Raw genomic sequence first — 13,836 nt, 5'->3', positions numbered from 1 at the left:
CTGTAATCATCAGACCTCAGGGACAAAGATAATACAAGGCCTGTGACAAAACAAACCACATAGGCAGTGTGTTAAGCTTCGCAGCAGGAAGACCTGGCGCAAGCTTCCAGCCCCATCTCCTACCAGCAGAGGGCCCAGGGCACAACCCTGCCCTCCCCAGCAGTAAAATGGTGGTGATAATGCTCCTGTGAATTGAGATACGCCACGCAAGGTACTTAGCATAATAGCTAACATAGAAAGCACTTGTTAAATAAATCTGAACTACATTTTGTACCACAGGACAAAGTAAATGTATTAATTCACGGGGGTGGGGGGCTTGGAGGTGGACAGAGACTCGAAACAACACAAAAATTTTTTTAAAAACAGACTGATACAGAATTAGAAAAGAAACTTAGTTTCCAGGGCAAAATACTTAAACCACAGTGCTACTAAGTTGCATGAAATATCCACTATCAATAAAACAAGGATGCTAAATACTGGCAGAGTATCTGAAATATGAAATATTTTTAAGTTATTTTGATTCTTAAAGAAGTCATATTATACCTTTTACTGTTTGGTTCCACATTGGTGATACATTATCATACAAAATTCTAGCTATGAAATGCATTTAGTTTTTGATTACTGGAATTCATCTTCATGAAATTTTTATGTAGTATATTTTAAATTAAACTCAAGGGCTTAACTGTAACTCAATAGCAATACTTACAAGTGGTTTTCCATTCAAATTTGTAAAAGCATTATTTAATAGTAATAAAAATATAGAAGGGGTTCAGATTTCTTTTTAATCTAAAGTTTTTATTTTTAAGACTACTCACCAACATCCTTCTATAGATAATTCAAGAGAGAAGAAAAGGAGCACTACTTAATAAAGGTTATTACAGCCAAACCATCCAGTTACCTGGGAGTTAGGTGACTGGATATATCAGAGTCCACTGTGGTTTTAAATATTTGTTAGCAAATAAATTCACCTGTATGATAGGCTTACATGTTTTAGGGTGTAAACCTAAAGAGAAATGTACACATGGTATTTATGACTAACAGTTAAAACTGAATAAATCTGTTCATTAGATTGACTCTACAGTGTGGGACAGATTTTTACAGTTTTCAGAGAAACAGATACCCAAATAATATAGTAAGTGGAGCATTTCAGCAAGTTACCAGTAACTGTTTCAAAGGTTTTGAAAAGGACATTAACTACCATATTTTACATTAAAGCAGTTCACTTTAACTTGGAACATTCGGTCCTGAGGTCTGTTTCCCATTGTAAGATCTTCAAAAAAGATCCCAGCTCCTCAAAGGCACAGGCACAATGGAGTGTGTTGAGAGTTCTTTCTAAGCACTGCATTGCCAACTTCTGAAGCAACCGTCTCACTTCACTCCACAATGAGGAAAAGTGTTTATTCTTTTTTTGTTAGTGTCAGTTTTACTTTATTTTGAAAAAGTACATGTGTGCTATAAACTTTGGGCAGATAAATGGAAACCATTTAGCCTGGTTTTATTTAACTATGTTGCCTATTATGGGGTATTCTGTATGCTATTTAATTCAATAGGGAAACTGAAAGGAAAAGGATACCTTAGAAACTTTGAAATATTACAATTATTCCACAGCTATACATCTGTGTGCTAAAAATTAGTTATAACGTAAAAAAGTACATTAGAGCACAAATGCACAACATCCTGGAGTCTTAGACAAGTTTTCTTTAGCAACCACAGTTCATTAAAAATTAACAGAATTTTAAAAGTGTCAAGGGAAAAAAAAATTAATGTCAATTTAGAAGGTTTTATAATTAAGTTGTGAAAGTATTTAACATATCACCTGTGGCTGATTTTCAAGCCTACTTATTTTAAATGATTAAGGTTAAATTTAAAATACAGAAGAACAAATTAAAAATTTAAATGTGTAACAAAGATCTCTCTTCAGTTTTTATAAAGGGAAAAAAGGACAAAACTAAGTACATAAAATTATATTACAAATATCAGAGGAATTGCAACCATCATCAGATTATTACATTGTTTATATATAAAAGTAACAAACTTTTACCCACACATTTAATTAATATGAAATAGAACTACACCATAGAACATAATGTGATTTTTCTGTTACTAAAGACTATTTGACGCTTACTAAATTTTGTGCAAAAATTAAAAAGACTATATGTTTCAAGAGAGTAGAAAAGGAAAGATGAATCACTAGCAGGTACCCATTGTGAGGAACTGAGTTTTTCCCCAACACCTATCCCACTGCCAACAATGGGAGTGGTGACAACTGGTGACACAAAAATAAACATATTGTACTACTTTGAAATAGATAATGCCAGATTATTTCAATGTTATGAAAAGCAAACATCCACTCTTGACTACTTAACAAAGACATGCCCCCGAAAATTCTAGTAGGTTCTCAACATTAATCTGGACAGAAGTATGAGAGTGGTATAGATGGAAGACTTCAAAAAAAAAACAAAAAAAAGAAATTCAAAAGGAATATATAAAACATGATGCATTTAGTACAATGAAAAAGGACTTTGACACATTTTCCAAGAAAAGTTATTTTTACATATTTTGAAATCCTGTAAAAACCAGGTAATCAGTTTTAACAGAGTTCATGCAATTATCTTAGAAAGCTATTGTCCCAAGTCACAAAATTTATACCCTGCCACATGATTACATATTAAAAAAGAAATTATTTTGTATCTGGTCCTGACAGAGGTCTTGAGAAAGTGCTATACAAACCAAAGGTTATAGAAATTTTTAAGTGATAATCTTAAAATACCATACAAAAATGTGTAAACAAAAAGATGCTTTACAGTTGTAGGGCATTATAAAATCCATAATATGGATTATGACAAAAGATCATCTCTGTGCATTTAAAAACATTGTTAGCATAACCCTAAAAGTTCAAAATTGCATCTTCAGTCAGCAGCAAAAGTGTTAGATGCCCTACCACACTTCACAGGTCCTAAGGAATAACTGCAGATGTGCTGTGTATCTTCTTAAGGACTTGGCCAGCACAAGCTCACCGTGCTTATGGATGAACATACGAAAAAGATCTGCAACAAGTCTCACCTGAGAGAAACTCTAGCATTAAACCATTTATACTCCTCTTTTATCTACCCTGTCAGAGAGGAAAACTGCTTTTAAAAGATATTATAAACAATATAAATTCTGATAGTAAAGCACTGTAAAAATTAGGTATGGTACTTTTGGCACAAAGCACTTTTTAATCCCATCTCCTTTGCAAAATATGTCTGGAATTTCTTATTTGAAAATAAAAACTTTTAACATACATACGATGTGTAAATGGTTCAATGAATGAATTAATTAGATTCTGTTTCCTTAAACACTGCGCACACCTTCAGTTTACTTCAGTACCAGATATCTGCATGCATACCTCCACATTCCACATTATACAGATATTGCACAAGTAACATTGCCAAAATACACACCAATGCAGTCTGACAAGATTTAGGGTTTACCATTCAATATTATTTTTTTTAAGTATTTGGATTCAATACTATTTTCTAGAAAAGCTAGATGACCCATTTCAGAAAAAGAATGCTTGCTATCTTTCCTTTACCCATAATAATAAATCTGTACCAATATATTTAGGCATTTCATTTATGTTTTCCAGCATTTAAAATTCAGCAAAACCTGTTTTTGACATTTCTTACAGCATTCCTTCAAAAACAGGAGAAGCTTCGTCTAACGTAAAAAATTAAAATAAGTCCACAGGGCAGTAACTTTTCCACCAAAGATCTTACTCCATACTGAAAAGCACTGGCAAACAATATTTAAGTCTGTCAACTTTCAGAGAGCCATTAGGTGCAAAGTCTGCTAAAAAATTTGTAACATCATGACAGCTGGATATAGCTCTTACTGAATTGCACAATATAGTCAATCCTTTTCTTCCCTAAACATTTTAAGGTATGCTACAGCTGCTAAAAGGATTTCTGTTTTTCTTGGTCCTCTGTTTGTTGGGTCTAAGATTGATGACATCTCCACCATTAAGGGTACTTGAATTCTGACCCAAGTGACTTCCACCAGATGTATTAAAGACACCTGTATAAATTGAGGGAAAACACACAGATTGACACTGATACGCTTCAAGGTTACAGGAGACTGTGCATCTGGTTTCTTAGTAAATCAGTAATATTTTCAAGTATTTACAAATTTAATACAATTTTGCTTTCATTTATTTTTAATAGCCGATATAGATAGTTCAAAGTTAAAGGATACAAAAGGAGTCACAGTGAAGTCTCCCTTCCATCCTTAGCCATCCACCCCGTGACAGTTTCCCTCCCGCAAGGCATGGATGTTTTGTTTCCCTGTGTATCCTTCCAGAGTTATTTTACATATATGTAGACAAAAATGTATATATACTCTTCTTTTCCTCCCTTTGCTACCCAAATATGACTTACTCTACACATTGTTCTGCATCTTTTCATTAACAATCTGTTTTTGAAATTCTGTATCAGTAATTACAATAATTTTAATAATTTCACTTATTAACTTTACATCATCTAACTTCCTCAAGAATACCTTATTTGTAGTTAACAGTATTTGTGAAATTTTATATGAATTAAAAATACTGCAGATGTAAAAGCTGGTAGTAACATACGACTTTCCTGTCTAGGCTAGAATAACACAGAATGGTCTACAGATAATTAAAGTCATGAGTAGATAAAAGGGATGAACTAAAGAAAGACTTTTAACTTTTATAATTTCCATTTTGAACTCTGCTGATCTTAAAATGTAAAATCCAATTAACGAACTATTTATCATCCATGATACAAAAACTCTGGGCCAGAGACACTATAAACGATATAAAGGTGACTAAGACCAAATCCTGCCCATGAGAAGTTGACAATCTCAAGTGTGGTGAGTTAGTATACAAACAAGTAATGCTCTAAGACGTTATATGTTAAGTGCATTAAAGACACACAAGATCCCACATATGGTTCAAAGGAAGGACTGATTACAGCTAATTCATAAGAAAGGATGAACTACATGAAGAAGGTGGAACTAGACACTTGGCAATGTCCTGGACTTAGATTAGATCTCTCTTTGTTTAGAGGAAAAGCATGAGGTTCTTGCTTGAGCCAACTATATAGCTGAGAGAGCTTTCTAGACAGTCACTGAGGAATGAATAGTTCTTTGACAGAGGATGGGAAAGGAAGTCATTTTTGATGGAAGAAATGAAATGAGCAAAAGTGAAGAAGACAGACAGCACTGGGCATGCTCAAGAAATAGCAAGACCTCTGGTGGAACCAGTAAATGGGTATACATATAATAATGAGGCACAAGGTCGCATAGGAAGGACAAATGGTCTTTGGATGTTGTAATGAAGAGAGCCTGTATTCAATATATCCTACAGTGAGAATCAATATACCTTTAGTAAGAGAGCTGATACTCCTAAATTTACTAATTTCTGACCTAAAACTTTATAATTACGTTTCTTAAAAAAATGAGCATATTGTATAAAATATTGTAACTATGGTAATAATGAACAGAAAATCAATTTACCAGGTAAACATGGTTCTAAAACTTCCTGGGTACTTACCAATTTTGTTACTACTTGAATGCATTGATTCTGGATCCTCAGCTATTTGTTGTTTGAGTTTCTGAAGATATTTTTCAGCCAAATATTTAAAAACTAGAATAAAAACAAAAACGAAAACCCTAACCAGGTCAGTATGATTTATACATATAAAATCTGTTATTTCAATTACTTAACTATATTTATACTTACTAAACGAATTTAAAATTGAAATAGAATTAGAAGTATACGATCTAATTGAAAAAATTCAACTTTAAAAATGTGTTTGAGCAATACCTAAGTACAACGGTAATAAACATATAGTGGCATTAGTAAAGAAATGAATAATATTTGTAGTCATTGGCTCTTTAGTTTTAAGTAATAGTAAATAGTAATATTCAGCAACACAAATGACTCAGTCTTAAAAAAGATGTCTCCTTTCTATAGGTGAAAAAAACTATCCAGAAGACATCTCAACAACAACCAGGTTGGAATTTAATAAAATTAAGTAACAATTGTGGAATGAGAAAAATAACAATCATCTTTCTCTAATATCACTTTCTTGAACTAGGAAGTCTTATTAAACAAATTAAGGTCATTGTAACTACCTAATGGAATATCCACTACTGTGAAATTCTAAAACAATTCAGTAATTTTAAGTTATGGATGAAAAACACATACAAGCATACTCACTTACACAGTATTTTATTTTTAAAGACTAAAAAAAAAAACAAGTTTTTTTTTTGCTGTAGAGTAATAAGTGTTCTAAGACATTAGTAAATAAAGACTAACTCAAAGATGATACCTTTAAATTTTACTTAATAAGTAACAAGAAAATTCTTTTATTAAAAATGTTTTCTAAACAACACAATAGAAAAAACATAATAATAAAACAAACTTCCTGTTAATTTTTTTAAAGGCAGTTTACCTTCATTCACATTTAGATCTTCTTTCACTGATGTTCTGTAGAATCTTAGCTTTAGCTTTTTTGCCAGTGCTTCAGCTTCCTCACTATATACATCAATTAAAAAAAATGCTTATAAAGGTACTTTCTGGTAGTTTGTTTTAAAAAATCACTTTTATTACATTTAGTGAATACAGCTTGGGGGTGAGGGATGTCAGACATTCCAGACTGGTTAAAGTTATGTTCTCAGTGCTTGAACAGGATTTTTAGTTTTCACCACTGTTGGGGGATAAACACCAACCATTATACTGTAACTGTAAAGTCACTCAACTCTAGCCTTAAAATATCTAAATATCACTTTTTTAATATAATACTTTAATTTCCTCTCCTCTACTTTTAAAATCTGAATTGAACTCTGAAAAGCATATACTGACATTACTTATTTTACTCTTACTGGCTCTGAAACTACTTTGCTGCCAAAGGCAAAGTCAGTACATTAATGACTGTGTCTACAAAAGTGGACTCCTCATTTTAGTTTTATTATGACTTCTGACTGTGGACACCTGATTTTATGAACACTGTAGTAGTAGCTATGCTCCAAAATGGTTCCCAATGATTCCGTCCCCCACCCCTCCTTCTGGCTTCATACCTTTGTGTAGTCTCCTCCCACACTGTAACCAGGGTTGGTCTGTGTAATCAATAACACACAGAAGTGATAGTATATTACTTCTGAGACTAGGCCATAAGAGACATTGTGGCTTCTGCCTTGCTCTCTCTTGAATCACCTGCTAAGGCAAGCCAGCTGCCATGTTGTGAGAACACTCAAGCGGCCCTAGGGAAAAGTCCACAGGGCAAGGAACTTTGGCCCCCTGCCAACAGCTAAGTGAGTGAACCATCCTGGAAGTAGATCTTCCAGCCCCAGTCAAGACTGTATGTGACTATAGGCCTCGCTGACACCCTGACTACAACTTCGTGAAAAACTGAACCAGAACCACCACCAAGCCACTCTAAATCCCTGACCCACAGAAACTGAAATAATAAATGTTTGTTGTTTTAAGTCACTAAGTTTTGGACTAATTTATTAACAGATAACATAACATAAAACAATAAAGTAAAAGCCAAGCAAAGATTTTCAAAGCTAGCAAGACGTTAATAATACAAAGAGCAAATACTAATAGAAAGAAATTATCTAGATGCTAAACTTCATTCACAAATTTGAGCATAACAGTTCTGAATATTCAAAACAATATGAATCTGAACTACTTATCTTTAAACTCATCAACATAAGATAGCTACTTATTCCAGACATTAAAACATCTAGGGATGTTTTTCTTAACATTCTTACTAAATTTAGATTTGACTTAACATGAAGAATTGGATTTGTGGTGCAAGGATGTAACACTAGAATTCTAAAAGGGCATTCAAAATTTATTCCTTTAATTTTCTATACCTTTGCTTCGGTATGAACATGTTTAAAACCAAACCAATCACTCAGAATAGCTCACAGAAACTTTAAGTATAAGGCAGTCTTTATAAAAACTTCCCTAGGTTTCTAATGTCTATGCAAAAGTTAAAATAGGTTTTAACTTTATAGAATTATTACCACCCCCTCAAAAGTAGCTATCTTACTTCTTTATACAGGAATCATCCAAGAGATCAATCTTGTTTTGTACAAGTACAGTTGGTATATCTCCAACTTCAGCTACTACTTTCTCTCTCCAACTGGAAATTGCTTCAAAAGATTCCCTGTCTGTGGTAGAAAATACAAGCACACAAGCCTGGGCTCCTGTAAGGTCATAAAATAAAAATGTTATTTACATTAATGAAACAATACTATGTAGGGTAAGGGCAACTTTTACCTATCAAAGCAATTTTTATGTAAATAAATGTTGAATTCATCTTTGTAGCACTCTGCTTATTTTTTAACATATAAACTATTTCCTAATCCAAAGAACCATTTTTTTACCAAAAACAGTGGTTCTCAAACTTGTATAAGCATCAAAGTACCTCAAAACTATACATAATGTGTATGGAACACCCCAAAATACTGATATATTTAAATACATTGTAAGGGCTAGAGAGAATGGTAAACTAAGCATAAATGATAGGCTGTTGCCAAGTTCTTCCTGTTAATATTTGTCATTTGCTTCTTAATTTCTTTTCACACAGATCTAAGAAAAGCTAAGAGGAAAAAAATCATAATTTGCTCATTCTATTTACTTTTTTTTTAAAAAAAATCTATATTATTTTCTTTCGGTAGCAGAATAACAATGATGCTAACATAATTTAAGAACCAGTGCCGGGGGGGCGGGGAGAATACACACACACACACACACACACACACACACACACACACACATTACATATATATAATATGTATATATAAAAAACACAGAAGGAAAAAGTTTAATTTAGTTTTACCCTGTTTAACTGCTTAATTCTCATACTACACTCATTGATAATATTTTATCTATCAATTATCACATTAGGTTGATAAAATCTAAGATTAAATATAAGCAACCTTCTGGAAAAAGCTCTTTTATTAATGATTCACTGTTGAATCAGGCAGCATATTGACAAAAGCAGGTGTGTAGGCAACAAGAGAAAATTACACCAAGGTCAAGAGGATTTCCTAGAATCAAGGCATGTTTTCCTACTGTTGCCCCTTTCTTCCAGATCCCTTAGGTACAAGAATTTCCTACTAAGATTCAAGACATACATACCTGGGCTACCTAAGATACTCTAAGGCCAAAAAAGTTTAGTTTATCATCAGAGGGAATACTGTAGAAAGCATAAGAGCATATAAGAAAAGTGAAAACTGGCAGTTCACCATTACTGTAAAAGCAGAAGATTCATCTGGGAAAATCTTCCCTACTCTAGACAGGTTTTAATTAATTATACAGAATTTGGAGGGGGATAAAAGAGAGACAGACAGACACACTCTAAGACCTTGTCAGAATTTAAGGAGGAATAAAATGGATAAGATTATACTAGTATATTGGTAAATAAATTTATATTTACTTGAATTTACTCTAATATTTACTTAAATTACAAATATTATTTAATCATTCTTTAACTTTTCTTTAACTAAGTTTTACTATACCACTATTTGTTAAATTTAAACCTAGAATTTTATGTCAATTGTCATTTAAATTTAAGGGCCCGATAGGGTATTTCCAGGAATACAAGATCTTAGACACTTAAAAAGTTTTTTTCAAAAAAACCCTTAGAGGAAGTATATAATTTTTAAAAAGTGACTCTGGTCAAGATAGCAGAGTAAGTAAATGCTGTGCTCGCCTCCTCCCACGACCATGTCAAAATTATAACTAATTATAGAACAATTACCCTGGATAACCATCTGAAGACTAGCTGAACAGAACTCCCACAACTAAGGATATAAAGAAGACGACACATCAAAACTGAAATATTAAAAAAATAATGTTACGACGATTAAAAAATAAAACAACCCAAACTATGCAGATAGTACTAGAGATATGGGCAGCAAGAATGATGGCCTAATAAAAACAATGTTGAAAAAAATCAAGGATCAAAGGATAAAAGAAAGTGTCCATAACAATCCCAGGGGAAGAAGATAAAATATTGATATGTTTAAGTAATCAAGGGAGATAAATAAACAAGTGAGGTCCTACACTTGTCCCCTCAGCCTCTGATTTCACTACAGCTGTGGAGGACAGTTCCTGCCTGTTGCTAGTATCCTACCTCAAGCATATGCTGCACTTGGCTCCTGCTTTTCTGCCTCAGGGCTTTTACTGATATTTCAGAAAGAACCTTTGGTTTATCACATCCTCAAAGGGGAATTAATGCCTCTGGTGGGGAAGCTTCAACTTATGGGAGATGGGGTAAATACTGCAGCTTCACCTTGATGGGACCATCCTGAGAACTGTCTACATGGTTCTTCAGAAGAATTAATCCCCAATTGCCTACAGAAATAATGTGCTCATCACTACACCCTTTATGAGTTTTTCTCCCTCTTTCCTTGGTCTTTCACTTCTGCTTCTTGGGATCACCTCCCAAATATACCACCCCTACTGTGTGTATTTTAGCAGGGTTAGGGAGAAGAGGCTCAGCTGTGTGTATTTTAGTGGGGTTAGGGAGAAGAGGCTCAAACTAAGACATCAAGTGTCTTTAGGGCAATTGCCATAAGAATAAAGAAAGAAAGTGTGCTTATTAACCCACAGGGGAAAAGTAGACCTACCCAATGTACAAGAAGAAAGAAAATAGCAAAAAAACAAAAATAAAAAAAAAACAACTGCAGAAAATATAAAACCTGGACTAGATGACAGAAATAATTTATAACCAGAGAAATTACAATCTCCAGAAAGAGTGGTACAACAATCTGAAGCAGGATGGTTTACCTGATACTAAGCCTTCACATTGGATGCTATAACCACCTCATCTTATTTAACCTAAATATATTACCAGAATGAAACAAAAATACAAAAAACAGACAACCTGATTGCTTTTGCAGTTACATAATAATTCTGACAAATGCTGGACAACTACTTGTTTTAATTTCCCCGAGAAATTATCATTCATACATAGAGATAAAATACTGTCAAATTGTGATGCATATGGTTCTTTTATGTTTAGGAAAATCCTAAAAAGCACCCCCTCCCCCCAAAAAAACCCTTTCAAATAAATATTAAAAGAACTTAAAAGAGGGCTCTTTTTTTTACTGAGGTATCAATAAAAGAAAGCAAATATCAGATTCAAGATACGTGTGAGAAGATCGTTATTTGCAGAAATTACAAAGGAAATAGCTATAAATCCTACACAATTCTGGAACTCCCTCAAGCACGTCAAGAATCTTTTTTTTTTTTTTTAAACAATTGAGAAGAGGGGGAAAGGAAGATGATTTATAACAAATTTCTTTAGAGAAAGTACTATCCACCCCAGCCCTTCTCTCTTGAAAGTGAGGTGAGTGGAAAAGTGTAGTATCATTATCTCCTTCATCTCAACCTAGAAGGATTGGACTTCAGCAAGTACACTTAAGGAGCTTGATACGTGTTCCCAGCCATTGAGGGATACTCTGGACTCATCATGCCTTAATTCAACCCTGAGAAAGATGGAAGCAAGAGTGGAAAGACAGGCCAACAGATAAAAAGAGAACTGCATTTGGGAGCAACTGCACTCCCATTGATAGCAAGAGAGAATGCACAAGAATTTCGTGTACGTAAAGGAGAACCATGTCTAAGAGACATGCCAGCATGGAGTCATTTTAAATCAAGTCCAACAGAGCCACTTACAGGGTGATGAGAGCTTAGCATAAAGAAGATGGAAATAGAATATTGACTCCCACAAAAGGGCAAAGCAACTTCCAGAATCAAGTAGACATTTGCCCAGAAGAACATCCCCAAGAATGGGAACCTTGGAGGAATCCAGGATGATTACCTAGAGAATCATCTTTAAACATCTGCCATCCAGAGGGTCCCACCATCAGACAACAAGAGCACCTACCACAGTGTTCTTGTCTCTCAATTTCTATTCCTGCAAGGCCTGACCCAGGAGAAAAAAGAAACATCTTTAGCAAGCCAGGAAGAAAGTGAGAGGAGGAAAGCAACCAATATTCTTTTCCCAGACCACTGGTACTGGCCTGCTAAAACCCCCAAAAGGTTAAGAGATTTAATGCTAAATTACTTTGGAGTTTTGATTCATACACAGGACTGGTTATTCTAATTACCAAATTGAGATTACGTTCATGACTAGAAATAACTATGAGGCAGCTGAAAAAATTACTTGAGAGTGACCAGAAAAGACATGAGCTGAAGGGAGTTTTCACTGAGGGTCAAGGAAAGGACTTCTCCTACTGCCTAATCAAATAAACATAAGGGATGGCAAGAGACAAAAGTTGCATTTTGTAACTTCATGAGCTGTGCCTGTTGAACATACCAACTATTATAAATATTCTTAATTCAAAAATGACCCTATACTGTTATACTTTTGTTTTCTACTTTTAACCTCCAGTTCAGTGTTGGTACCCATGCCTTTAGGACAGTTAATGTTTTAACTCTTCTGTTGTAGTTATTTGGACATATTTACCTTTGATATTTAAAAGCAGGAGGTGTTTTCTATCCATATATCTCACAGATCTTTATTTTTTGTACTATTCAATTTTCCTTCGATACTACCTACCCTAAAAATCACACTGTTGGAAAGGTACTTCATCATAGATAATAGTAAACTACCCACAAAGGAGTCTCTAATAGTTAACAAGCTACTCACTTATCCACTTATCAGGAATACAGACATCAGAGTAAGTTTTGGTGTCAATTATAAGATCACCAATAGCAAATATTTATTCCTAATTAATAAGATCATTAAAAAAATGTTACTATTTCTGAATGCAATTCAAAAAATACCCCCCAAGACACATAATTTGTAGAGAGTAATTCTGTCTTCGAATCACTGAAAGACCCTACTTGTAAGATGATCTCTAGACTTGTTCTGAGTATAGCTGAGTTCCAGCAGCATCGGTGCCAACTGGGAGGTTGTAGAAATGAGGAATCTTAGAGCCACCCACAGATTTACTGAATTAGAGTTTGCATTTTAACAAGCTCCCTGGGGTATTCATTTGCACATTAAAATTTAAACTCTGCTCTAAAGAACACAGTGTAAAATTTGACTACGGCAAAGATCAAACAAAAACACAAGGCTTTATATACTGTCATAGATATTACTCTAGATTTTAAATGCTTGTCCCCTATTCTCTTTGACACTCTGTAATCTAAAGCACACAAATTGTTCAATGAACCAATCTATCACAGATTTCATGCTCCTAGAACTTCAAAACAAATCTGAGACTTGCATAGACTAATTCTGTTCTTCCTTAATTCTGGCATTTATAATTGTAATTTATAAATAGCTTCTTGTGTCCAGAGCTATTTCTAACAACTGATACTCAGTTATGTTTGTGATAGTACTTTTTCTTAAAAAAATAAGTTTCCTATTTATGTGCATAATCTCAGATAAGTCTCAACTCTATAACCTCATTTCCATATATTGCTAGTCAGAGCATCTTTTTGTAAAACCAAATCATAGTAAAAAAACTATAAAGAAAATCTAATATTTTATGTTGTATCTAACTTTCCATACTAAATATGGTTTCTGCTACCTAATACGGATTTTCTTAAGAGCTCAAGAGGAATAATTTGGGATCCCAAAAAGCTTCCTAATGTGATCTGTGCTCTGTTCTAACCTATATACAAGGAGGTAGTGTTTCAACATGTCTCACTACACAATTAAGCCAGCATTCCAAGAACATAATAGTACCTTTAAGCAATGGTCTTCGGTATAACAGGTCTTTTAAATGAATTATAATACATTTTTTAAAAGAAATTTACAAAATTTTTATGCACTTGACAAATACATTTCTAAGACA

The 13,836-nt window shown here is 33.8% G+C and overlaps 1 protein-coding gene across 1 annotated transcript in view; it reads right to left on the bottom strand.

Moving 5' to 3' along the window:
- Window positions 1–266: 266 nt before the first annotated feature.
- Window positions 267–13,836, bottom strand: part of RAB23 (RAB23, member RAS oncogene family) — a 21,471-nt gene continuing 7,901 nt past the window's right edge. Inside the window, exons 3-6 of the mRNA XM_011375000.2 lie at window positions 8,067–8,223; window positions 6,462–6,544; window positions 5,558–5,650; window positions 267–4,056 (exon numbers count right to left, since the gene is read on the bottom strand). Of these exons, the coding sequence (XP_011373302.1) occupies window positions 3,917–4,056; window positions 5,558–5,650; window positions 6,462–6,544; window positions 8,067–8,223 (473 nt within the window). The 3' untranslated portion in view covers window positions 267–3,916. The remainder of the gene's footprint in view (window positions 4,057–5,557; window positions 5,651–6,461; window positions 6,545–8,066; window positions 8,224–13,836) is intronic.

Source organism: Pteropus vampyrus, unplaced genomic scaffold, assembly GCF_000151845.1.
Source record: "Pteropus vampyrus isolate Shadow unplaced genomic scaffold, Pvam_2.0 Scaffold260, whole genome shotgun sequence".
Classification (NCBI taxonomy): Eukaryota; Metazoa; Chordata; class Mammalia; order Chiroptera; family Pteropodidae; genus Pteropus; species Pteropus vampyrus.
The sequence above is the reverse complement of the archived record's forward strand: the minus strand, read 5'-3'. Positions and strand labels throughout refer to the sequence as shown.